The sequence below is a fragment of the Phalacrocorax carbo genome, chromosome 8, assembly GCF_963921805.1.
Source record: "Phalacrocorax carbo chromosome 8, bPhaCar2.1, whole genome shotgun sequence".
NCBI lineage: Eukaryota > Metazoa > Chordata > Aves > Suliformes > Phalacrocoracidae > Phalacrocorax > Phalacrocorax carbo.
The window spans coordinates 34,011,639-34,036,693 of NC_087520.1; the positions used below are offsets into that span (position 1 = coordinate 34,011,639).

Sequence of the window (25,055 nt, forward strand, 5' to 3'; positions counted from 1 at the left end):
GTGATGAAGAGACTGACATGGACAATAATGCGTAGTACATGTATGTCTAGCAGAACAACACATGAAGAATTTCAAAGTATATGTTCACAAATGTGATTTTTTTTAAAAAAATGTAACTCCACATTCTAACAAGAACAGCAAATATTTAAGTTTTTCATTTAATTATCATTACATATACATTACAAAAGGCAGTCTCTTATATTTTGTAACTGACATAGCTGCTTTCCTACAGAACAGTTGTTTTCCTACAGAATGGATCTTAAACTGGGCCTTTAATTAATTTTTAGTAAGGTATAAAACATGTATTTTCTCCCCTATTTAAGAAAATTATTTGTGCTTGAAGGCAGTGGAAGGAAGGAAATTTTAGAAACATATATTTCTTGATAGTTAAGGTGTCTCAATACATCCCTCCATCAAAACACACCCACATAGGTATCTTGCAGATATATTAATTATACATGTACATTGGTATATTAGTAGTACATTATTATGTATCTGCATTCATATAGCATGATTAGTAGTAGCTTATTAGTAGTATAAAAGTAGTACATGTGCAGTAATATAGCTACATTATGGGAGAAATAATATGTTACAGTTCCACTCAACACCTTAGCAGAAACAGCTTAAAACTAGTAATCCTCTATGGATTTCGGTTAAAGTCCTACAAACACACAGAGAGGTTCTACTTAAATTATCTGTTCCAAATATCAGGCCCTAACAACAGATAGAGATACCTGCAACTATATTCAGCACTGTAAGTCAAGCCACTACTGAGATTCTAAGTCAGGAATCCAACACAGGCTTAATTATCCAAAAAATATTTTCAAACTGTTTTGTAACACACTACCAATAAGAATTTCCTCAATATTATACACTAGATACTTGACTTTCAAGCCAGACACACAGCAGATATCTTATGCAATGTCACCCATTCAAAAAAATCCTACTAAAATAATAGTTCTGCTAATTACAGTGCTGGCACACATGTAGATTTTCCAACTGACAGATTCTCCTCCCTACCTTCAGACAACAGAAAAATTTAAATTGCACTGTCTCAGATACTGAGCAAGAAGATGTAAAATTCAAGATGGCTCTTGCTGCACAAACATGACAGTAACATAACACTGGAACATCTTATATGACTTTTAGAAATACTAGTTTTTAATATGGAAAGCAATATATTAGAAAAATCATCTTTTTATTTGATTAGAAAGCATTTTTTCCTTTTTTAATTATTTTTCTATTGTTTTTCTTCACTACAGAAACTAAGGAAAACAGATTCTGTGAGCAGACTGCTTTTCCAGCATCTTTGCAAACACCACGTATTTGCCCTTTGCAATATCAAAACTAAGCCCTCTCTACAGCTCTCTTTTCAATTCATATAAAAATTAAAATTATAAAATCTAGTCTGGAGGTTTTTCCTACTGTAGCTGCTTAATTCCCTATTAGAGTCAATTCGTGTATCATCAAAAATCCTTTTTAGGGAAGCTCCTACTGCAGTCTGCTTTTTCTCTGATACTCCCTCCAGTTCGAAATACTTCCTTTTAACTTAGTATTACTGATAAAAGCTGCAGCGATGAAATTCATTCCCTATCACCAAAATCAATCTTCATAATCCACTGCTGAAACCTCATCACAGGTATCTATCTGTAATTGCTTATTTTTCATGCCTATCTGTGGTTGAAAACCGATAAACAGAAGGATTTATTATACTGCCTTACTCGGAATTCAAACCACATTAGGTAACATAGCACACCAGCTGGCCCAAGTTTCTGCTCATGGGAGATATATGATATGCCATGACCCACAATTTTCACCCTTTAAAAAAAAAAAAAAAAGAAAAACATAAGCAAAATATTAACTGACTTGCTGGGAAGTTTAACCACAGCAAGAATGGTTTTTAAAAGCAGCAATAAGTGAGTACAAAAAAAAATAGTCTCTCAAATATCTTTCTTTAGATATGCCTGTAGGCAAATTTCTAGATCCATAGAGCTAATGAAACCAGTTCTCTACCAACATACTCTGAGTAAGAATTACATCAACATAATCCAACTCTTGGCTTCCATAGCAGAAGCATATCAAAGAATGTCACAGTTTATCTACATAATATCCCTAGGTTTTAAGACTTTCAGCATTTTATGTTAGACTAATTTTAGTGCTACACCTGTGTCGTGGTTTTAGCTGGGATAGAGTTAATTTTCTTTACGCTAGCTGGCACAGTGCTGTGCTTTGGACTTAGCATGAAAACAATGTTGAGATAACACACAGGTGTTTGGGCTGTTGCTGGGTAGTGCTTGTACTAGTCAAGGACATGTCTACCTTCCCATGCTCTGCCGGGTGCACAAGAAGCCGGGAGGGGAGGGGGCTCAGCTAAGAGAGCTGATTGTAACTGGCCAAAGGGATATTCCATATCATGTAACGTCATGCCCAGTATGTTACCTGGGAGGGGCTGGCTGGGGGGGACTGGCAGCAATTGCGGCTCAGGGACAGGCAGCGTCGGTCAGCAGGTGGTGAGCGGCTGTATCGTTCATGTTTCTGTGGTTTTTTCCCTTTTTTCCTTTCCCTTCCTTTTCCATTTTGTTATATTAACATTATTGTCATTATTACCATAATTTTTATTTTATTGTAATTATTAAACTGTGCTTATCTCAAACCACAAGTTCTTTTGCTCTTCCGATTCTCTTCCCCATCCCACAGGGGTGGGGGGAGTGAGCAAGCGGCTGCGTGGTGTTTAATTGCCAACTGAGGCTGAACTACGACAACCTGTTTAACCTTTCAACAGATGCAAAAAATGCGGGCCACCTCAGCTATCTGAGGAAACTGATTCAGTAAAATCAGAATTACTGCACATCCAATAACACTCCTTCAAGTCCACAAGGTCCACGCCATAACAGAGACAGGATTTGTGCAATATCTAAAATCTCCCTAGTATGAGACAAAATTCAATTTTTTGAAAGGAAGTCACTTCTCCAAGAAAAGCATGAAAATCTGTTATTCAAATGCCTTTCAGAAAACAGCAGTGCAGATCAAGGACAGTGTCTGCTGTCAGTCCCCTTGCTAGATTCCTTTTTCCAAGTCTCCATGATCAAAGGGAAGACAGTGCCTCATTAAGCACAGTTGTTAAGACAGAGAAGCTTTAATAAAGGCAGAGCTAAATATATAGGAGAAAACATAACATTTTAAATTAACTATTCAAAGTTAGAAATTTGACCCTTTGGTGAGATATTGTACAACCACATTTGTACAATAAAATAAACTTCTAATTAAAAAAAAACCCACCCAACCAAAAAAAACCCAGAACCAAACACAACAGAAAAAACCTTAATACCCCTATACTGTGAAGACTGGGTTACATACTTTGTCCAAAAAGCTTAGGAAAATTTCTAATAAATAAAACGTGTCACAATCTTGTAAAATTATTCGTAATTTTTCACATCAAATTTAAGACATATGGAAGGACTTAGTATTTAGAAGGAGCAGAAAGCCCTCTCAAAGTCATGAACCTCTAGGTGAATCCAAGTTAGACTTATCAAAATTGAAGAACATACTGAGAATTACAGGAAGCAACCAAGTATCTTGATCGGGTAATGGTCCCTTTCTTCTTCAGAAAGAATGTGAAAAACACTCTTTTGTGGTGTTCACCATTCTAGGGAAAGGTTTCAATGTAAAGTGACATGAACTAGTCTGTCCAACCTAATACTGAAGTTGGGTTATAAAGACTCATTGGATTGCATGCAGATACTGCAAACTAATAAATCCTGCCATTTCATAGAGCAACTGACAAAAATATATTTCCCACATACCTATATTGTTACACCAAGGGTGGCAGGAAGGAGAAGAGGGCTTTAATACTTAATTGTCCAGTTAACAACAACTTTCGAATGTTACACTGGTTAAAACAAGCCTTGAAAAATCACACATGCTGAAACAGTTCGACTGCAATTTCAAATACTGTAGGTTGGAGTTGCCTCTAAACCCATTGCTTTTCACCATGTCAAATTATAAAAGATGCTGTCAATCTGAAATCCAACGTATTCTCAGATGTCTGATTTCATTAGGATTATATGACTGTCTTTTCTCACAAAAATCCAATGGATACTTTAATAAGAGAAGACTTGAAAACAAAATCCTCATATTCATTAAAAATGTAGGCTTCTCTGCTTCAGTGTAGTTGATAAAACTGATAATGCCAGTCATTCTGGTTTAAAAAATCTGACAATACAGAATATGTACTTGACTGAACATGTCTCTACAACTGTGGACAAATATTATACAATCCTTTAATGTACTGGGGAAGAGTTATTATATTATTATGAGTAAACAATAATGGGTGAGAAGCTAGGTTGCTCCTGGCATTTTTAGGTCATTTCAATTTATTTTTAAAAGGAGATTATGAGAGTGTCAAAAGTCTTGCAATCCTTTAGGTCAATATCACGATTATATTCTGGTCTACATCTATCGGCAAATTAAGTATTCAAGTTAGTATTTTTGTTTTTGAAGTTGCTCCAACTTCTAAGACTTCTACCTTAAACAAACAAGTGTTTTTTGAAAACTCAGGGGGTTTGTTATTTGTTTGGGTTACTACAAGTAAAATAATTTGGGTTTGGTTGAGCGGATATGGTCGTTTTGACAAGGCTTTGCAAATATCATAGTGAACTCTTTTAACACCTCACTCTTATAATATGTCTTCATGTAAAATATCTACTGACTTAAAGTTTGGGAAGATACATTTCCAGATAAAAATCTTAATGTCATAAGCCTCTAGATGCAATCAGGAGAAATCTCTGTTCCCATTTTCATACCCTAACATGAGATAAAAACTACCGGTTATTGTACCAAGTCCTACTGTATACCCTTGAAAAAACCACCACAATTATGCACGAACATTTCTCTACAGTCATTTTTGAAAATTCATTAAGCATATGATGGGCTACTTTTAAGTGCAGTAGTTTGCTCATTCATAAAACATAAACCTTCTAAAGAGAGAACTTTGATGGGCTCAAGCTATGGACAGCCCACAATTCCTCCTAATATGCCTTACCTTTTTTGCAGATCGAAAAATGACAGTCTGTCACATCTCTGTTCCTTACCCTCATCTGACTTTTAAAATAGTTAAAACAAATGAGAAAACAGAAGTACAACAGTAAAGAAAGCATCAGAGGAGCTAAATGATTGTGGCAGAGTGGATCTTAATATAAATTACCAATTGAAAGAGAGTGAAGTGATAACCATGTTATCAGGGACTTCCCAGTGTGGTATCCATCTGCTGAGAGCGGCAGACAGAAAAACCAAGCTTGCCCAGATGTGAAATACATGACTACGAATTAATAATCACAACAGACATCCTTAAATAACAAGTCATGTGTCTTAATAAATGATTACTGATTACCAAAAAGTATTATCTTAAGGAGAGAAGTCAGCTAAGGAGGCAGCAGCTACCATACCACTGTGAGATGGGAAGCTCTCCTGAAATTTTCCTTTGTATTTCTTGGGGAAAATGTGATTTATTTCTCTGTAGACCATCATGTGCAAAGAATAAAAAAAAAAGCCGCCACAGTCAGTAGCCTCACCAACACAGCCTGCCGTACTTCTTTGTATCATTATGCACAGAAAGTCTTTTGAACTAACTTTATCTGGACTGCAAACCTAAACACATGAAAGACAGGAAATCATTATTAATTTTCCAGAAAAAGAAAACTTAAAAAAAGAAACCTGACCACAGCACATCATGTATCAACATTTATACGCATCATCAGTAAACTGAAGCCTACTTGTACCACACAGAACTCTTGTCACTAGGGCTACAAAAAAGCAATAAACTGGTATCTGCTGAGTGCACTGTTATTACAGGGAGAAAGGACACTAGGCTGTGAGACTTCACAAACATTTTATTGCAGCAGGGAAGAAAGACTGATGCATCTCAGTTTCTATTTCATACTGTGCTGAGGAGTAAACTGCCATATAGGCAAAGCCTCCCTTATCTGTTTCAACCCTCTTCCAGCTCTATCGCCTCCAACTGTCCTTATCCCAAAGCTGGCACTTCCTTAACACTGACTTTTATATGCAACTCCCATTTAAAGAAGTAAAATTGTTTTATATGCATAAGATAAATCATCTTAGGCAATCAAATTTCCTATTTAAGAGATTATGACCTCTTTTATCAGAAAAAGGAAAAACAAAAGTGGAGTTTTTTGAAACAATTAATATTATTAAATACTGTATATTAAGTGCATCAGAAGGAAACTGGCTTCAAAATACTGAATTTGTCCCCTATTTACACCAAAACACTTCGAAGACAAAGAAAATTCACTGTGGGCTAAGCCTCAGTCTCTCTTCCATTCTCAAACCCAAACATACCAAGAAGGTTTGAAGATATTCTGTCTACAAATTTGGGCACTACTGAGACTAACTGAAAAAAAGACAGGTTAGGAAAAACTGAAATAAAACTATTTCATAATCAAACAAAGTGTAACATAATTGCCATGTCAGTCAGAGAATCAATGCCCGGTTCAAGATGTTATAAACCAGCTTTGAGGAAGATCCTATCCATATGTTCCATAATTTACTACTTCCATCAGATTAACAGATTTGTACTGAAATTTATTAGATATTAAAAACTTTTTTAAAAAGGCAAGTTTATTTCTTTTGCAGAAAATGAGTGTTTGAAATGATGAACAGCCAGAACATCTAAACAGCTTTGGTGTTGAAGTCCCAGTAGTTTCACAAATATATTTTTAATCTGACTGCTTGGAGTAGAGCATATAGTATCAGAACATTCAGACTGAATAAACACCAACATGGTGCTCTGAAGCTTCCCCAGACATTCCTTTCTACCACAAATAAGTAACATTCCCAACCTGTAAACACTCAGAGTTGTCCTGAACACACACAGAATGTACGTCTCCTTTTGACTTAATAGCATGAAACCCATTGCAGTTTAAAGAAACGCATCTGCTGAATAATAGATGACGGTTTCAGGTTAAGCCCAGCTTGATGTGTAACCATTAACATGGCTGTAATTCATAGAACAGGTGATAAGAACTGCAAAAGACAAAACATCACCCAGAAGCTACTTAATTCTTAGGGATGATCCACACAAACTCAATACAGCTAGTAAGGGGCACAGGCCTCAGATAAAATTAAAACAGATGATCCTTGGCTTGCAAGCATGAAAACTTTCAAGGTTTAAAATATACATATCACTAAAATCGGTACCTCCACTTTATCTGTTCAATTTAAACAGGACAAATATACTTAAAACATAAATGACTACTGTTAACTATTTGGAAGGCATGTCAAATATCACCCTTAGTAAATCCTCTGATAAGAAAAAATGAACAGCAAGGGATTACAAAGCTAATGCCAAAGGATGAAGTAAGGTCAAAGGAGCCTGAGACGGCAGAGGATTAAAGAGACAGGATCTTTCATGCACCTCCCCCAAGAATTACTGGAATAATAATGGCTCCTTCTCAAATTAAATGCTAGGTCTATGTTAAAATATTAATGTGTATGACAGTCTAAGAAATTTACCTTCTGTTCACTGGGTAACAATTTGACATAGTATTACATTTTTGTGAAGACTAAATAAATTGCACTAAATAAGTGAAATGGGATAAAATCTGAAATGCTACAGAAAACGTGAGCATAACCATCGCTCCCTCCAGGCAGGGTTAACTGAAGAATATCGCTTAGGGCTGGGTGATCAATGGGGTCACTAAAGGAATTTGCTCATCAAGAACCATGAGCCAAAAAACATGTTTATGAAGTTAAGGCCTGAAATTTTGGAACTCTGTTAGGCTCTTGTTGCTCAAACTAACATACAAGTGTTTCCTGATCTGTGACCTCTTCTCTATACCTTAAAAATTACTTCTGCCTGGTTTTATACCTTCCTTCTAAGAATTCATGCGAGGAACTCATCTGACCTTGAACTACAAAACCAGACAGTGTCTCCTTCTGTTGTGGAGGAGTAATAATTCCAGGCCCTGGATAAGTACAGCAGACCCCTTGCCATATAAAAGGCACCTAGCACTATAGGTCCAGATTTTCCTGCTACTGCTTTCCAGTGACTACTGCTTCCAGAAAACATATAAACTGTGTTAAATTTAAGTCTACAAACTATCAAATGGCCACAAAAAGATATACAGTGAATAAAGAGAATTAGTAAATACTATTTCCTCTACAGACTGCAGTTAATTTTACTGTAGCACTAAAATACATGAAATAATTATTTATTATTTCAAAGAACACCAAACAAATCACGGAAAATTTTGTCATCTACAATTAAAAAAAGAAAACAGGAATTCTATAACCAAAATATTTTCAGTCAAAAAGTAACTACAGCATGTAGCTGCACTGGTAATGACAATAGCGATAACAGTGATTCATCCACATCACTACAATGAGTCCTACAGCTCAGCTGCAGCTTTGCCAAAAAACCCAACCCTGCACGCTGAAGAGTTGTTCATGCTGCAAATGCCCCTCAAAGCTACCCCTGATGCAGGAAAGCATACACCAGCGCCAAGCCTATGGTCACACTGTATGGTTCTACTACAAAAGGCTCCGCGTAGCGAGGAGTGAATCTGTGACATTGGTAGTTACTTCCCATCCCCAGCGGAGTGAGCTAGGTTAGCTCATACCTTCAACAAGCTGCAACTCAGAGTGAGAAAACCCTTCTGTGAAGATGTGAAAGATTATGTGCTTGTTGAGGTGCTAAAGGTCTGGCTGCATCTGGATCAGTATTTACTTCAGTGGAACACCAGTCCTGGACACACTGCCATGTAGATTAACCAGGACAGAACTGAAAGGAAGCAAATAGAAAAGTATTTAAAAATTCTATTTTAGCTGAAGAGAAAAAAAATAAACAAACATACAGCCTGTTACATATCCTTTGTGCTCCTCTGAATAAAAATTAATTCAGGAACAGGACATCTCCTACACAGTCCCATTTATGAACTAAAGGGTGAGGGCTGTCACACCAACTAGGAAGAAACACTGCTGAACTACCATATACCAGTCTTCTTGCTACTGTTTTGAGAACGCTCCATCAGCAAAATAAAATAAATCAGTTTTTCTTCCTAGAGATGTGTTGGGACCACTTGTGCCACAATGCTTTTAAGCATTCTTTACTACATTAGGTAATGAAGTGCACATTACAAATGAATCGCTATAAACTACATTGAAAAAAGAAAGGACAAAGAGGGTAGACTTTATATGCTAAGGCAACTAAAAATCTTGCCTTATTCTTGACATCATTGCCTGGGTTGAAGAAGAGACTAACACCAGAATTAATCAGTAGATAATTTTCAATTCTCACATCACTGCCTCTGAGTAATGACATCCCCTTTGGCATGTAGCCTTGCTCAAGACTGAGTAGTGAAGGTAGGACACAGAAAGCATTTGTGTTTTGGAAACTGGTCTATCAACCTCTTGGTTAGCAGCCAAAGCCCAGGCTGGAACACAGCACAAAGCCAGTACCAGTGACTGACACCAGCATGCTATAGCGATAGGCATGGCAAAGCCCAAGTGAGAATGAGAGAAGGATCTGAGAGTTGTTCCTCAGGACCAGAGCGAAATGAGCTGGTGATCTAGCCCACTTCACAGGGGGAAGTATCCACGTCACTGAAACTGTCAGGACTAATCAGAATCCCTTCAGGGAACCTCTGGGATTTAACAGACACCAAAGAATAAACTGCCTCTCACTCCTACAGGCTGCCCCTCAGTCAGAAGAGATGCGGGAAAGGAATAGCGTGGGAAGCTCCCCTGCCTGCACAGCTCTGTGGCTAGCAGAAGTTACTCCAAGCAGTTGCACTGCTGAAAACCTAATAGCTTTCACAAGCACTAGGAGCCCCCTAATACAAAACCCTTCCTAAACCTTTCCAAGATGACATCAAGCCAACCAACTTACTTGTGCTGATACAAGTTTCTCCAAAATACTCACGTTCTGGGTGATCTTCAGAACACTGTTACAATCACAAGTAACAGCAAAGTAGGAGACACTGTGAATGTACACAGATATCCACCATCCAGGGAATTAAAAATATGCTTAAACTAAGCTGTGTTTTCATAGGTGAGAAATATTAACCAAGATGGCAATTCAAAATTTAAAAAAAAAATTTAAAAAGCAATCGATGTAATCAGCCAGAGGGAAATGAAATGAGCTATTCAAGTTAACTTGAGCAAGACACTGTGAATGCCCATGACAGTTTAAATCACAAACGTGCCATTTTAATGGTGTACGTTGGACTGCTCACAGTTTTAAAAAAGAGCAGGCACATAAACAGAAAGGCACCGATCTTGCAGAAACATCATGCCTGTGAGTCAAACATGCTTAACTTTAACAACTCAAAACTCAATGACTTCAGCTGCACACTTCCAGTTAAGCACTTACAGGCTCCAAGCTATGGGGAGCATTTAAGTAGAGAAGACTTGTGTGTAGGTAGCGTGTGTACCTAACACGCTTTGTCTCAACACATATATAATCTAAGTAAGTGTAACTTTGGTTACACTACAGATTTTCCATGCAGCTCATTAGTGACCAAGAATTTTAGCAGGTGAAATACTCGAAGTCTGATAACCACCTTCCTGCTCCAAACATTTTCACACAGCTGCACAGCCCTTATTCACTAAACTACATAACGCTTCGTGTCACCTACAGTGGTTTAATACGTATGATTTACAGATTTAAAAGATCAAAACTGCATTCCACAATGCAACAGCATATGACACCAGATGCTAAATGATGACACCAGCATATGACACCTGATGCTAAACCGTCGTTGCATGCTTGTTGTCACTCGGGGACTTTCTGCTCCTTGAAAGACCGACCATCCCCAACCCGCCGGCCGGACGGGGCCCCTCGCTGCTCTGTGCGAGCCGCAGCTCCCGGTGCGGCAGCCCCCGCCGACACCTACCTCGGCGCTCCCGGACGCGGACGACGAGGTGCCAGGCGGCCGCCGCCTCCCGGTCCAGGGCCGCGGCCAGCGTCACCTCGCCGCTCTCGCGCTCCACGGCGACCGGCGACTCCTCGACGGGCGGCGACACCAGCTCGAACCAGGCGGAGGCGAAGGGCGCCGGGGCCAGCGTGGCCAGGCGGCTGCCCGGGCGGGCGTCCTCGGGCAGGGAGAGCGCCGGGGGCGCGGCGGGGGACGGCGGCGCGGCCCGGCGGCGGCGGGGGGCGGCGGGGCGGAGCGGGGGCAGCCGCTTGGGCTGGGGCAGCACCTCCAGCTCCAGCGGGTCGCTGAGCAGCGCCGGCCGGCCGCGGTCCCGCGCGTAGAGGCGCAGTGGGATGGGGGCGCGCAGGTGGAGCAGGGAGCGCACCAGCACGACGCGCCCGCTGCGCGGCACCACGAAGAAGTGCGCGCTGGGCGGGAGGGCGAAGTAGCGCAGCTCGGCGTTGGCGCCCGCGTCCGCGTCCTCGGCCCGCGCCTGCCACACCTGGGACTTGAGGGCCAGCGTCTCCTCCACGCGGAGCTGCGTGACGCCGGGGCGCGGCCCCCCCACGAAACGCGGCGCGTTGTCGTTGTCGTCCAGCACGCGGACGGTGAGGGCGGCCAGCTCGGCGGCGGCGGCGGGGCCGCGGGGCGGGCAGCGCTTGCAGCACAAGCCCAGGCGGAGGGAGTAGAGCGCCCTCGCCTCGCGGTCCAGCGGGCGGCGGGTGCGCAGCCAGACGCGGGCGGTGCGGGCGTGCAGCGACGCCTGGAAGTGCGAGCGGCCCTCGCCCAGCAGCTGCAGGTGCCAGCGGCGCCCCTGCACCTTGGCGCACCAGGGCTCGGGCCCCAGCCGCGTCAGGGGGATGCTCAGCCCTCGCACACGCGTGCCCGCCGGGCGGTTCTCCGCGACGTGGCCGCCGAACGACGGTTTCCTCCGCGGGGCGGCGCGGGCGGCGGCCAGAGCCCAGCACAGCAGCAGCCAGCCGGCAGCGCCGAGGGCTCCGCGGGGAGCCATGACTGCCGCCGGCGGTGGCTCCCCGCGGCGGCGCGGCGCGGTGACTGGGCGGGCGGGGAGGGGCCGGGGCCGCTGGGACCCGCCGGCCAATCGCCGGGGCCGGGGCAGGGCCGGGGCCGGGGGCAGCACCGCCCCGCTGGGCGCCTGACGCTGGGCGCTCCCTCCTTCGGCAGGGAGCGGTGCGGCGTCACGAACTCTCGCAGGGCTATAGCCTCATTAAGGTTGGAAAAGACCTCTAGGATCATCACGTCCAACCACCAACCCAACACTACCATGTCTCCTAAACCATGCCCTGAAGGGCCACGTCTACGTGTTTTTTAAACACCCCCAGGGATGGTGACTCCACCACCTCTGGGCAGCCTGTGCCAATGCCTGACCACTCTTTCAGTACAGACATTTTTCCTAATGTCCAATCTAAACCTCCCCTGGTGCAGCTTGATGCTGTTTCCTCTCATCCTATCACTAGTGACTTGGGAGAAGAGACCAACACCCACCTCGCTACAACCTCCTTTCAGGTAGTTGTAGAGAGCGATAAGGTCTCCCCTCAGCCTCCTCTTCTCCAGACTAAACAACCCCAGTTCCCTCAGCTGCTCCTTACAAGACTTGTTCTCCAGACCCTTCATTGCCCTTCTCTGGACACGCTCCAGCACCTGCATGTCTTTCCTGTAGCGAGGGGTCCAAAGCTGAACACAGTATTCAAGGTGCGGCCTCACCAGTGCCAAGTACAGGGACACGATCACTTCCCTGCTCCTGTTGGCCATGCTATTGCTGATACAAGCCCAGATGCTGTTGGCCTTCTTGGCCACTTGGGCACGCTGCTGGCTCATGTGCTGCTGGCTGTCAGCCAGCACCCCCAGGTCCTTCTCCACCAGGCAGCTTTCCAGCCACTCTTCCCCAGGCCCATAGTGTTGCATGGGGTTGTTGTGATCAAAGTGCAGGACCCGGCACTTGGCCGTGTTAAACCTCATACAACTGGCCTCAGCTCAGGAACTGTCCCTACTGGGTTAACTACCCATTAGCCCAAACTTTCCTTCTTATGTATTAATGTCACCACTTGCTTCACCTCCTGAAGCCCTGCAGCCTTCCCCAGCAGCCAAGTTCTTTGTCCACTTACGCTGGGCACCAGCACACAGGTGATTGCCAACATGCTCCAACACATGTCCAACATGCTTTCCCAGCACTCAGGTGTCTGCTGAAAATATTTTCCTGTTGATTTCTAGATAGCTACATGTTATAAAATCCCAATTTTGCCCTCAGCTTGCACTTGAGCAATGTCACTGGCCTAAAGTTACATCTTTAGTCACAATTAATCAACTCCCTAATACCTCTGGATTTGTAAAGGTAGAACAAATATTTTAGAAGAAATGTGGCTTAACTAGGAGTGTTTCTGGTAATAAACAGAAGGAAATAGAATACAACATTTGTTTAACTGTGTTGGATTTTTTGCATAAGTGAGTAAAACTAAAAAACCAATAAAACTAAATTTAACTGTTAAAGTTAACTGACTACATAAATCAGGTATGTTGCAGAAAAAGTTACTATATTAAGCAGTTCCTCTTTGAAACAGAATTGGGCTTTCAAGAATATAAAGTCAAACACAATATAAAACAGGCGTTAGCTATATTTATGTAGTACATAAGTCACTTGATCTTAAGGATCATTCTGAGATTAAAGAACGGCAAAAAAAATAAAAGATACTCTGTATTAGTCACATTACTGAAATTTTATGAGACTGAATAATGGTTACTTTTCTCATAAAACAGGCAGTGCATTTTCCTTATACTTCCCACCCAAGTCTGTGAAAATCTTTATAAACATAATATTGTATCTTCCTGATAGCATTTTAGAGAAACCAGCTGCCTTTATGGGGAAATGTGAGTCCAGGATCAAGCAGCAAGACTATAGGAGAATCAGAATGAAAAATCCAAGTGCTCTACTATTACCACAAGAGTGATCTTCTCCATTTCATCCTGCAAGTAATTAAAGAGATACAAATCATCAGTTTCATACATTAATATACTATCTCCATTTATGCCTCATACTGTATCCTGTTTCAACCAAGCAGCATGCTAGTGTCAGCCATAGAGTAGCTGTACTCACTCACCTTTCCCTCCTCCCCTGTCACACCAACCATCAGTAGCAACTCCAGACCGAGAAATTTCTTCGGGGTCTAGGGCAGGATTACTCTTCTGTTCATCCACAGAATGAAGTACAAGAACTTCCAGAAATAACACATCTATCTCTAACATGTCCTGAAGCACAGAGAAGGGAGAAAAGGCTGAGGAAATGCCATCTCAGGTAGAACAGCGCTACTGATAAAGTTCTGGTGGCCCATCAGAAAGGCAAAACCATTTACTTGAAGAAAAAAGAAATTCATCTAGAGTACTAGATAGGAATTATTCCTCCCATGCCTCAAACCTGCCTGAGATTTCAAGCGTTTTCAATTCTACTTTGGCATAAGACCTGTAGTGTAAAGTTGCTGTAGCTGAATTCCAATGCAGGCACGGATGTCTTGATTAGGATGAAATAATAAATGGGTCAATCTTTCATCCATCTCTTTAACAGAATTAAATCTTCATTATAATTGGCAATAATAATAATAATCATGGGTATGCCTTCGTTAAAAAAAATTGAAAATACTACATTTGTCTTGATGTAGAAAGTTGAGATAATCCAAATTCTTAGAAGATTTCCTCACAGAGTTAAAATGGCCTTGAAATCTCTGTGTAAAACCACCCTCCAATATGGAATATTATCTTCAGGACTTTTGTGGTGGCTTTTTATTTCCCTAAGAAAATAAAATTTTTTATGTCTATGGATTGTGTACAGAGCAAAGGGCAACACAGATTGGGATGGGAAGAACTCATAACTTGGTCACAAAGATTTATATGGCTCCAAAATAAATGGAACTTTTCCAGAAGTTCCCTAACTAGTAAGACACTGTGAAGAATCTGCAAGGAGTATTTGATCAAAACTTGATCAAACAATTTTGTGGGATCATTTTCGTGAATTCTGTTTTCTATGTCCACTGGGATTTCTCTCTATAAAAACCTGTGAAAATATAGCAAAACAGAACACATTTTGAAAGGTCTTTGATTTCTGCATCAAAAATTCAACAGACATTTTAATTCATTTAGGCACAAACATGGTTCTAACTGACTTTAAAGATGGAGTCTCATCCATGGTTTCAAATGCAGAATTCAACCTACATAATTTTAATCGGCATGTAGACAGAAAACACAGAGGTTGAACAAGGCCTTTTTAGGAAAATAGAGACTTTATACTGTAATTTTTTAAAAGGTGGTAGATTTTTTTAGGTCACTGCCCTATGGTAATCATAGACAAATACTTGAGACTCTAATCCTATTACTAACTCTGCAAATTAGTGGGAATCTAAATGGGTGCCCTGGATCCTTGTGCAGTCAGAATCTTTCCAACTTCAGCCCATCTCCAGAAGTCCTGACTGTATGGGCACTGACTTTACAATACAAGCAGTTCAGCTCTTCTACTTTGCAAGTTTATTGAGATAAACTTGAGTTCTAGAGAGTATAATAAACTTTACTTGTAGTTTGCTTCCTTTTTCTGACTGTTAAACAGCACTCTTTGAGGTTACAACAGGGTCCTCTGAATGTTCCAGACCATTCTCCCATTTATAGCTAACCCTCTATTTCTGCTAGCTCTAATTTTGGCTTTGACAGTTAAGAAGCACCAGTTCTCACATTAAAGCAACAATTATTTTCTTGCTCCTGCCTTGAATTACCCGTGTGCATCTTTTAACACAGTAATTAGAAGTTTCCCTCTGTAAAATCCAGGACTTACAACTCTAAGGGTACATCTACATACATCAGAACAAATCTCACGACCAGGCTCACCAGCTGTACAGATTGCTAGCTTGCAAGCTGGAGTGCAAGGTAAGCATCGTTTCCGGAGCCCTCACATGCCCAAAGACATCTAGTGGTCACACACTGCATTAAGGACAACCGACCTGCTGGTTACTGAAGTTCACCTGTGTGACCAGGTGAAGGCAAGGCCAAGACAAAAGCAAAATCTCTGTCAAAAATTATTAATTAATGTTTGAAAATTACTGAATTTTAGTCTTTGTAACTTATTAACTTACAATATTAACACAAAGTTTTAAAGAAACATCACGCCAAGTATTTGATGCAGAATTCTCAATTTAGAAATTAGATCTCCTTTAAAATATGAACAGGAAACATCCTGAGGAAAATCTTGCCTTAACCTTAGGGAACTGCACTGTAATTATTGAGGCAGGAGAGAAGAATGATGCTAATCATTCTTCCTGTTTTACATACTCCTTTTAGCTGAAGAGCAGGACGGCTTAGGGAAGAGTGGCACAATTTACTTTGCTTTTGATCAAAAGGCAAATCTGCCTGAATCAGTGAGTGCTCTTGACTGCTGCATACTCAATAGCTGGCTTTCAAGGGGGAGAAAGGGGCTGGAAGTCCCTCAGGATCTTTCACTATAAATAACTGTATATATACATCAATAACAGAATTAATATACCCTTCTGGCTCTGGAGCAAGCTCATATGTAAATCATCTGCTACACCTGTCAGACATTACTCTCAAGCACTAGTTTAAACTTTCAGGAAGGGTTCTGCCCTGCTGCATATCTAGACAAAGGAAGCTCTTTCTACACTATTTAATTCCCAGTCATGATTCTGCAAGTGTCTTGGCGCATGGCTCTGCAGGATCTAGCCCAAAGCGAAAAGATAGTCCCTGTGGTTTGTACATTGTCACTTTTTACAACAACATTTGTAGCTCCATTTTCTGAAAAGCAAGTGTAAGTGATAATCCTTTCCTGTATAATTTTGCAAACTAAACCTAAATTATTCAGAAGTACAGCTGCTGTTGTCTAATCCTTGCTAGTTCTTTATGCAGCTTTCTCACTATATTTCACATTTTTTTTCTTGGAATCTAGCAGTCAAATGAGTGCAAGAAACACCTTCTGTCAGGCTAAGAGCAGAATCCTCCCTCCAAAACTAAAAAACTCATGAAATTTACAATATCTTTCAGTATTTTATAACAATTACTTTCCAGTTTATTTCAGCCAGCTGGAAGACCCTTTATGCTGTTAACCACAGTGTGCTATATACAAGTCCAAGAAGATTAGAGTGTTTTAATTTTCATTACAATAATCTATGTAAAAGGACATGTTTCTTATGCAGTCAGAAACACCTCCTACATAACTTATAATAAAATTAAATGAGCTATATGTACATATAAAAAAGTGAAATCTGAGGTGTGCTGAAATCAGACAATACAGTAACAATAAACTCTCACAGAATAACACTCTAACGGTATAATCTGTTTTCCCTGGCTGGTGCCTTACTACTTACCAATATAATTACATTATTAATACTCTCAGTAAGCAGCTTGAAAACCTTTACAGAAAAAACTTTTCTTAAAGTCCTAAGTTTTCAAAGGATAAAATTTTTCTAACAATCAGAATTTTGACTTATGTGGCTGATACAGAGTTGTTTCACTTTTTTTCAAATAATTACTTTTGTAAATTACTTCATACTACTCTCTAAACATCCATTGTTCTCAAAACTATGCTTCATCCCTATAACTGCCTTTATGAAATGTCTGTGAGGAACAGATTGCTGGTATTGCATTCAGTACATAAAACACAATGAATGCATATGTCTGACACTAAATCTTAGTAAACCTTGCTTAGAGTATTTTTCAGTTATTTGTCTAAGTGCAGTAAACAGAAAGAATCAATTCATTCTTGCTTATATTTCCTATTTATAAGCATAATTCTCCAAAACTTCAATATCTTTTGTTCTGGTCATCACATTTCTGTGTTTCATAACCCCAAACTCTTTTCACCTCAGCAGAACTGATCAGAAGAACACAATATACACTGTCAGAATTTGCAAATTTGGCAAAGAAAACATGTCTGATTCAACTCTGCCCAAGGTCCAACAGAAGCCAGCAGGTTTCTGGTAAGCTTCTCAGCTTCCTGCCTGTAGGGCTGTTGAGAAACCTGGTCTTCCAGATGCTGCAGTTCTGGGAAGCATATCAGATGGACTGCAGCCCCATGGCTTGGGATGTTAAGGCCTCCAGGGTCTGGAGCAGAAAACTGCTACAAAATCAGACAGCCCATATCTACCAAGGTCAGTAGTTCTGAAAGCCAAAGATGGAATGACCTAGATGCAATGTAACACTCTTTCATAGAGATTTTCTAGAGTTGAGAGGGGTTTGCAATTCTTTAAATAGCACACATCAGCACATTTAACAAAAAAGTACTTACAACAGGTTTACATAGAGCAACCTTTGAAGATAATGTTTGTTTAAATAACTGAACAGTGTGACAGTACCAAACACTGGTGTCTGTGCTCATTCGAGGTGTCTCATCCTGCACATCAGAATTAGCATGTGTGTCAGATCGACAATTACTGTAAGAAATATTTGGGTATAGTGAACAATAAAGAATAATATACTACCTACAAAGAAGGAAACTACCTTTCAAGTTTTAAAATAACTAGCTCACCTTCACCTTTGGAAATTAAAGAATCTCTTGAGTGATACAAACCTAAATTAGTATTCCAATTTGGCTGACTTCCACTTCAAACTCTTAGATGTTAAAATACTCAAGCATATTATTGCTGGCAACTTAGAAACCACATCTTATGGCTGCAGTCAGGGCACATGGAAAACCTATACAAGGGAATACAGAGGAAACCTTTTTGCTTCTACAGCCTGAGTAATCAGTAAGGAATGATGCCGCCATGAAAGATTCATCATCTTCCTTCATGTTATACGAAGGTGTGGTGAGACAAGCTGGAGGCAGTCAAGCTCTCATTTAATTCTATTGTAAATAATTCTAGGCAAAAGACTGCTCAAGCAGCAGATCGCAGCTTTCCTTATAATACCGTTTTAATATTTGATTTTGTGCTGCTTCTACAACTCTTTCTTAGAACAGCTGCTGACTCACATGTATGAGGAATATCTAAAATGCTGCAGGGGTCAGCTCAGATTTTCTCACCATACCTCGACCTAAGCAACAGTAAATTATAAAAGTAAAAAAGGAGTAAGCACTACTTTTTATCTCACCTTTCCTTTCCCAGCTCTAGTCTTTTAATCACCTTCCTCTGTAGCATTCTGTGCAATCTGGCTTCCATTTACTTTCCTGTCTCTCTTTTCCTCTTTATGAAACAGCAGCCTAAGTGGGTAATGGACAGTGAATTAAAGTGAGTTAACTTAAACATTCTTAATGTGCATCTTCTATTCCATGGGCTCTTAATCAAACAAACAATTAGAACCAATACACTGTTCCATACCATTTAAAGTAGATTATCTTCCATAAGCTAGAGCAAAATTTAATAGTTGGAATGCAATAAATACTTCTCCTAATGATGAAAAAGGGGAAAAAAAACCCCAAATCTAGTGCACTTTTTGTTCCAAAACCAAGTTAAAAAATAGCAATAGTTTGTCACTAAAAAAAGCAAATACTCAATACACAGGAGAGAACTGATTTTTACATGGTAGTATCTTTTAATAGAGCCACACTTCAAATGTATCAAATTCAAGGGATATGGAAGGGTTTGTTTGGGTTTGTTTTGGGGTTTTTTTTTAAGCAAAATTTAATTTTGGTGGACAACAAGGGTATACTACCATATCTAAATTTAGCAAAGGTTTTAAAACTCCTTTATTAACACTTTTAGAAAAGTGAAAGTATCTAATTTTATTACATAAAACAATACTACTGGCAACTACAATAGTTTAACTTCAAGAGCTATTTCTAAATAATCTAATCCCTATTATTCATAGTTTGGTGATTTACGTGGGAGCTGTAGAACATGTGTTTCAGAACAAGTGATGTTCAGCTGAAAATACAGCTACTGAAGAAGCACAATCCTGACCTTCTCTTACCAGAAGTGCTTAATCTGCTCAGCTGAATACAATGGTTCTAGACTGTTAATACAGTCATTCCATTCAAATTTATTCCTAGTTGGAATCTGAAATATGGTAAGAAAAGCCTTAAGAAGGGACAGTAAGACAATATAGTCAACATTTGTCACGAATCAAACCAATAAGTGACTCAGTGCTTCATCTTAGAGAAATTTAATACAGTAAATACTATTATAGAAGAACATGATGATATATTACAATTCCAAAAGAAAAGACAAGAAGTTGTTTTAACCCATAGTCCACCCCTTACTTCATATATGTGCTGATATGCAGAGTTCATGTTTCAATGGCTTTGTTGTGCTCCAGCTCATTAAACACAGCTGCTGCATATGGGCACAAATGCATTACCCAGAAAGAAAATGAACAATATGAGGTACAAGATTTTAGCCAAAAAAATGAAGGCATTCAAGCTCTGATTCTTGATAAAGCAGCAGAAAAACTGTTTATTACAAATGTTTGAAAAATAAAGGCATCAAAGCATACAAAGCAATAAAAATCATACTAATGGCTTCAGCCAGGTTAAAATAACTACTGGCACTTCTGTAGAAGAGCAAAACTATGAGTGACGACAATCCTAAAGTAGGAATTATATACGTGTGTATATATGTGTTAATTTCACTGGATTTCCCCATGGGCTGAAAGTCATACGTGAACTCAAGTACTTTGCAGGTGTTGGACTGAAGCCCTGATTCAGTTCCTACTAAAATGTGTAACACACTATCATCAGTGTCACAGCTTCAGCATCAGACTTTAAATATATATATATATAGTATAAGAAAATATTTGAGTGTGCTCCTCAGATTTGATGGCACTATATGCATTATATTCCTGCAAACCGTTCCCTATTTATTCTTTGAAATAAAATGTAACAAAAAAGTCTGTCTACAAAACTGTAATGAATAGTATTTTTCCTTTTTTCACTCCTGTCTTTTACAGTCTGAGTTCTCCTCACCTCTGACTCACATGTCTACATCATTCCATTTGCAAATTTATTCTACCATACCTTTATATTATTGCTTACAAATCTTTCGTAAACCCATAACCCAGACTGGACACAATGTTTCTCAAGACTATATTTATTTATTTAGAGCCCACTACTGAGGCACCTATTCAGGCTGTTGCATTGCAAATAATCCGTATTAGCCTGAGTGTGTTAGTTCATAGAATAATGGCAATTAAAGGGGAGATTTTCTATGGCTTCAGTAAGCTTTGGCATAGGCAGGATGTGACTGTATAACTAATGAGATGGCTAAATTTCACTGTTAATGATTTAAGATTACATATTTTGTTTTCACAATGTAAGTTTTTCTTAATTTCTCTCACATCAAACACTGATTTTTTTTTAAATATTACTTTTTTTAAAATGCCTTCAGTTTCTGTAAGGTAGAAAAATCTCACTGCTTATTTTGAAGGCACTGCAATGTTTGCTAATTTTCTTTTAAATTATAATAGCAATGTTTATGTGGTTAATTTTTACTATACTTTTAATTTAGGCCAGAGATGACTAAGCAAGGAATTCCAGTATATCTTCCAATCAGAAAGACTAAACAATGAGTTTGCAGAGGGTTGTCATAGCTGTAGGTATTTTATTTTATTTTATTTACAATTGCTTGAGGAAGGAGATGTTTTGTTCATTAGCTTATTCATGCACTGCTATTCTCCTGTTACTACTATAATTGGGTGTCATTTTAAGGACGATTATGAGGTTAATGTAAACATTACTGAAAGAGACACACTATAGTGATTAAAACCTCGTGGAAAAAAATCAGAAACATTTCTTGAGCCCTCTAGTGTTCAAAATTAAGTTCTCAAAGGGCTTGGGAAGGAACCTGCTTATCAAAATCAATATTATTGAGATTTTTATATATCTCAAATAGTACTGGTAACTTTTCCTGTCACTACTGAATTACTAATGTACAAAGAGTGCATAATGTCTTGCAACCTAACTGATATTGAGCACCTTTCACAGCTGACAAATGCATTCTTAAAGAATACAGAGTATTCCCATCCAAAATATTATTTTTCTCCAGTCATCATAAAAATCTTATTCTTTCAGTGCCAGGGTGAACTATTTTTCATCCACTTAAAAAAATTAATTCTGCTAGAAGATTTCCAGCATCGTTAGATTAATTTCACTAAACTACATAGTTATAATAATAAAAGAATGAATCACAGTAACAAACGAGTAACAAAATGTTTCCTTTAGGGAACCGTCCTCTTTCCTAAAACATTAGCCTGAATATTGCATGCATGATCAGAACCTGAATTTTCAAATGGAGTAGATCATGGAGTGGATCACACATACATCTCATAAACATAAACCTTAACCAATGGAAGGCAACAAAAATGGGCAAACACTCAAGCATGAACATTTCCAGTTTCCCAGTCTCAAAAATCCCTGTGTTACTACTTTTAAGAAGGGTCTCGGTTCACACATCAACTGTCCTCCTGTTTGTGCCTAGTCTGTCTACTGGCTGCCCCATATTTTGTCTGTAACCTTTACCTGCTTATTCACCCCAACAGCCTTTACACCAACAGTATATAGAATGCCTGCTAGTACCAGGCATTCAGCAAAAATTAGTTGACTTGCCTACAACAATACAAGACTGATAAATCTAGCTGATAAACACTGAGTATTATTTAGGTGGACTCAGTATAGCTACACCAGTCCAAGCTTATGAGATAACAACCAATCTCACACTATTTAGCAAGGTCTGATGTAACTGATAATGAGAACAATGAACACAATTAGTATATCAGAATGCAGAAGATGCAGTATTTCTGGAACAGTGTATGTCATGTTAATAAACAGCTTGAGATGGTTGGGTATCTTAAAAGACGCTATAAAAATACTAGAATTCATACCACATCAGTTGTGTTGCCATCAAACACGAATTTTAACTCCTGTTGAATTTGCTGACACTTATATCTGTGAAATTTGACCTGATGCCTCAGGTAGAACAAAATCATAGCTGCAAAATGCTGTGTAGAACTTAACTACCACAATAGGATCCTATTCTGTGCCTTTTAAGCCTTCATTGGCCAAACAACAGAGCCTACGTTTTCAAACATCATTCAAATTAGGGGCATTCAATAGCCCAGTTTCCACTGGAGAATTATGTTTGCTTAAGTATCTCAAAACAGGATATACCAAAATAAGGCTCTTAAAATATATTTTTAATTATATGCTATACATTTATATTAAAAATATATATTTATACTGTATAGACAGATTAGTTTGCAAGATACATTTTCTATTCCACACAGTATGTTTGTTACGTAAGGTAGTTAATTATATAGTATTTATGTTACATATGATACATAATCATATACTAGGTTGCACTCTGAGAGATGCATAGGTATGTGAAAAGAAGTTTAAAAAATAGAAAAAAGCCTTTTAAAAGCATTTATTTTCTGTTTACCATTCTTGATCAATATAAATGACACACAAGGCTCTATGGACATATCAAATGTGTATAAAACTTCCAGGAATCCACTATTTCTGCATCACAACTAAAAGTCCAGAACACTATGAAGCAACTCAACCAGTACTGAAAAAAACAATATCTGTTCTTCCAAGTTTTCACGTTAAGAGCTGTCCAGTTTGCAGAATTAATGATACATACCTCTAAGCAGATGAAAAAGAAGCTAGGCAGTTGACCAAAATGAAATACAACCTAAAGCACTGTGCTACATGCCTCCAGATTTTTTTAACAAACCAAACTCTCCTTTTTTGCTTCCTGAATCTCATATTGTAATTGACAATAACGACAATGATACCTTCTCAAAACATAAAAACTCAGCAACTGCCAGCTCACTACTAACAAACTCGTTTAAAACAACTTATTAAGACATAACCTTTAAGTGTGTGAGCAAACAGTATGCAATCAAACACGCAACACAAATATCTATAAAGCTAGACGAAGTATTAGGATTACTGCAGCTTTCTCTGACTGAAGCAAAACATATGGTGGTATAATGGAGCATGAATTTACAGCAACAGAGATGTACGATATAGATTAAAGCTTCATCTGTGAGAACATACTGCACAGGAAAAAAAAACCAACAATTTTGTGTTTTCTGGTTTATGACATGATGAGCAAAAAGTACTCTTTTGTAGAACTACGGCTCCCTCTGCTGGTACACAGAAGTAAAAAACAAAACCTTCTTTGACATCCGCTAAAGACGTGGACTTCTGAAACGGATCCCGATTTAAAATTTATCGAGGTATAAACATGCTTCTCAGGCTATCTGGATGGACGCAAGGTTTTCAGGTAGGCCTGACAGGGTCATGTTATCCATTCGGAGCATGTAGCACAGAAAGCTCGAAAGAAAATTAATTCTGCTCCACTAATTGTGTCTGCATTCACTGCAGGGGTTCTTAATTTTTTAATTAAGTATTAATTAAACAAGTACTTGAAACTTTTTGTTACTTTTTAAAACTACACCATAAACATTTGGCAATATATCTTTATTAAAACCTCTATTTTTAGGAAGTTGTGCCTTATTTAGAATCATAGAATCATTAAAGATGGAAAAGACCTCTAGGATCATCAGGTCCAACCACCAACCCAACACTACCATGTCTCCTAAACCATGCCCTGAAGGGCCACGTCTACGTGTTTTTTTAAACACCCCCAGGGATGGTGACTCCACCACCTCTGGGCAGCCTGTGCCAATGCCTGACCACTCTTTCAGTACAGACATTTTTCCTAATGTCCAATCTAAACCTCCCCTGATGCAGCTTGATGCTGTTTCCTCTCATCCTATCACTAGTGACTTGGGAGAAGAGACCAACACCCACCTCGCTACAACCTCCTTTCAGGTAGTTGTAGAGAGCGATAAGGTCTCCCCTCAGCCTCCTCTTCTCCAGACTAAACAACCCCAGTTCCCTCAGCTGCTCCCTACAAGACTTGTTCTCCAGACCCTTCACCAGACCCTTCATTGCCCTTCTCTGGACACGCTCCAGCACCTGCATGGCCCAAAACTGACCACAATATTCAAAGTAAAGCAGTGTCATGGTTTTAGCTGGGATAGAGTTAATTTTCTTTACGCTAGCTGGCATAGTGCTGTGCTTTGGACTTAGCATGAAAACAATGTTGAGATAACACACAGATGTTTTAGTGGTTGCTGGGCAGTGCTTGTACTAGTCAAGGATGTTTTTAGCTTCCC

General features: G+C 39.5%; 1 protein-coding gene across 4 annotated transcripts in view; it reads right to left on the reverse strand.

The window, feature by feature from the left end:
• Positions 1-11,963, reverse strand: part of LOC104050481 (neural-cadherin) — a 66,724-nt gene extending 54,761 nt beyond the window's left edge. For all 4 annotated transcript variants that reach the window (XR_010374275.1, XM_064459519.1, XM_064459518.1 and 1 more), the window contains exon 1: positions 10,911-11,963. Coding sequence is in view for 3 of the 4 variants with exons in the window: in XM_064459519.1 (XP_064315589.1) it covers positions 10,911-11,943 (1,033 nt within the window). In the remaining variant the exon portion in view is untranslated. The remainder of the gene's footprint in view (positions 1-10,910) is intronic.
• Positions 11,964-25,055: the final 13,092 nt, after the last annotated feature.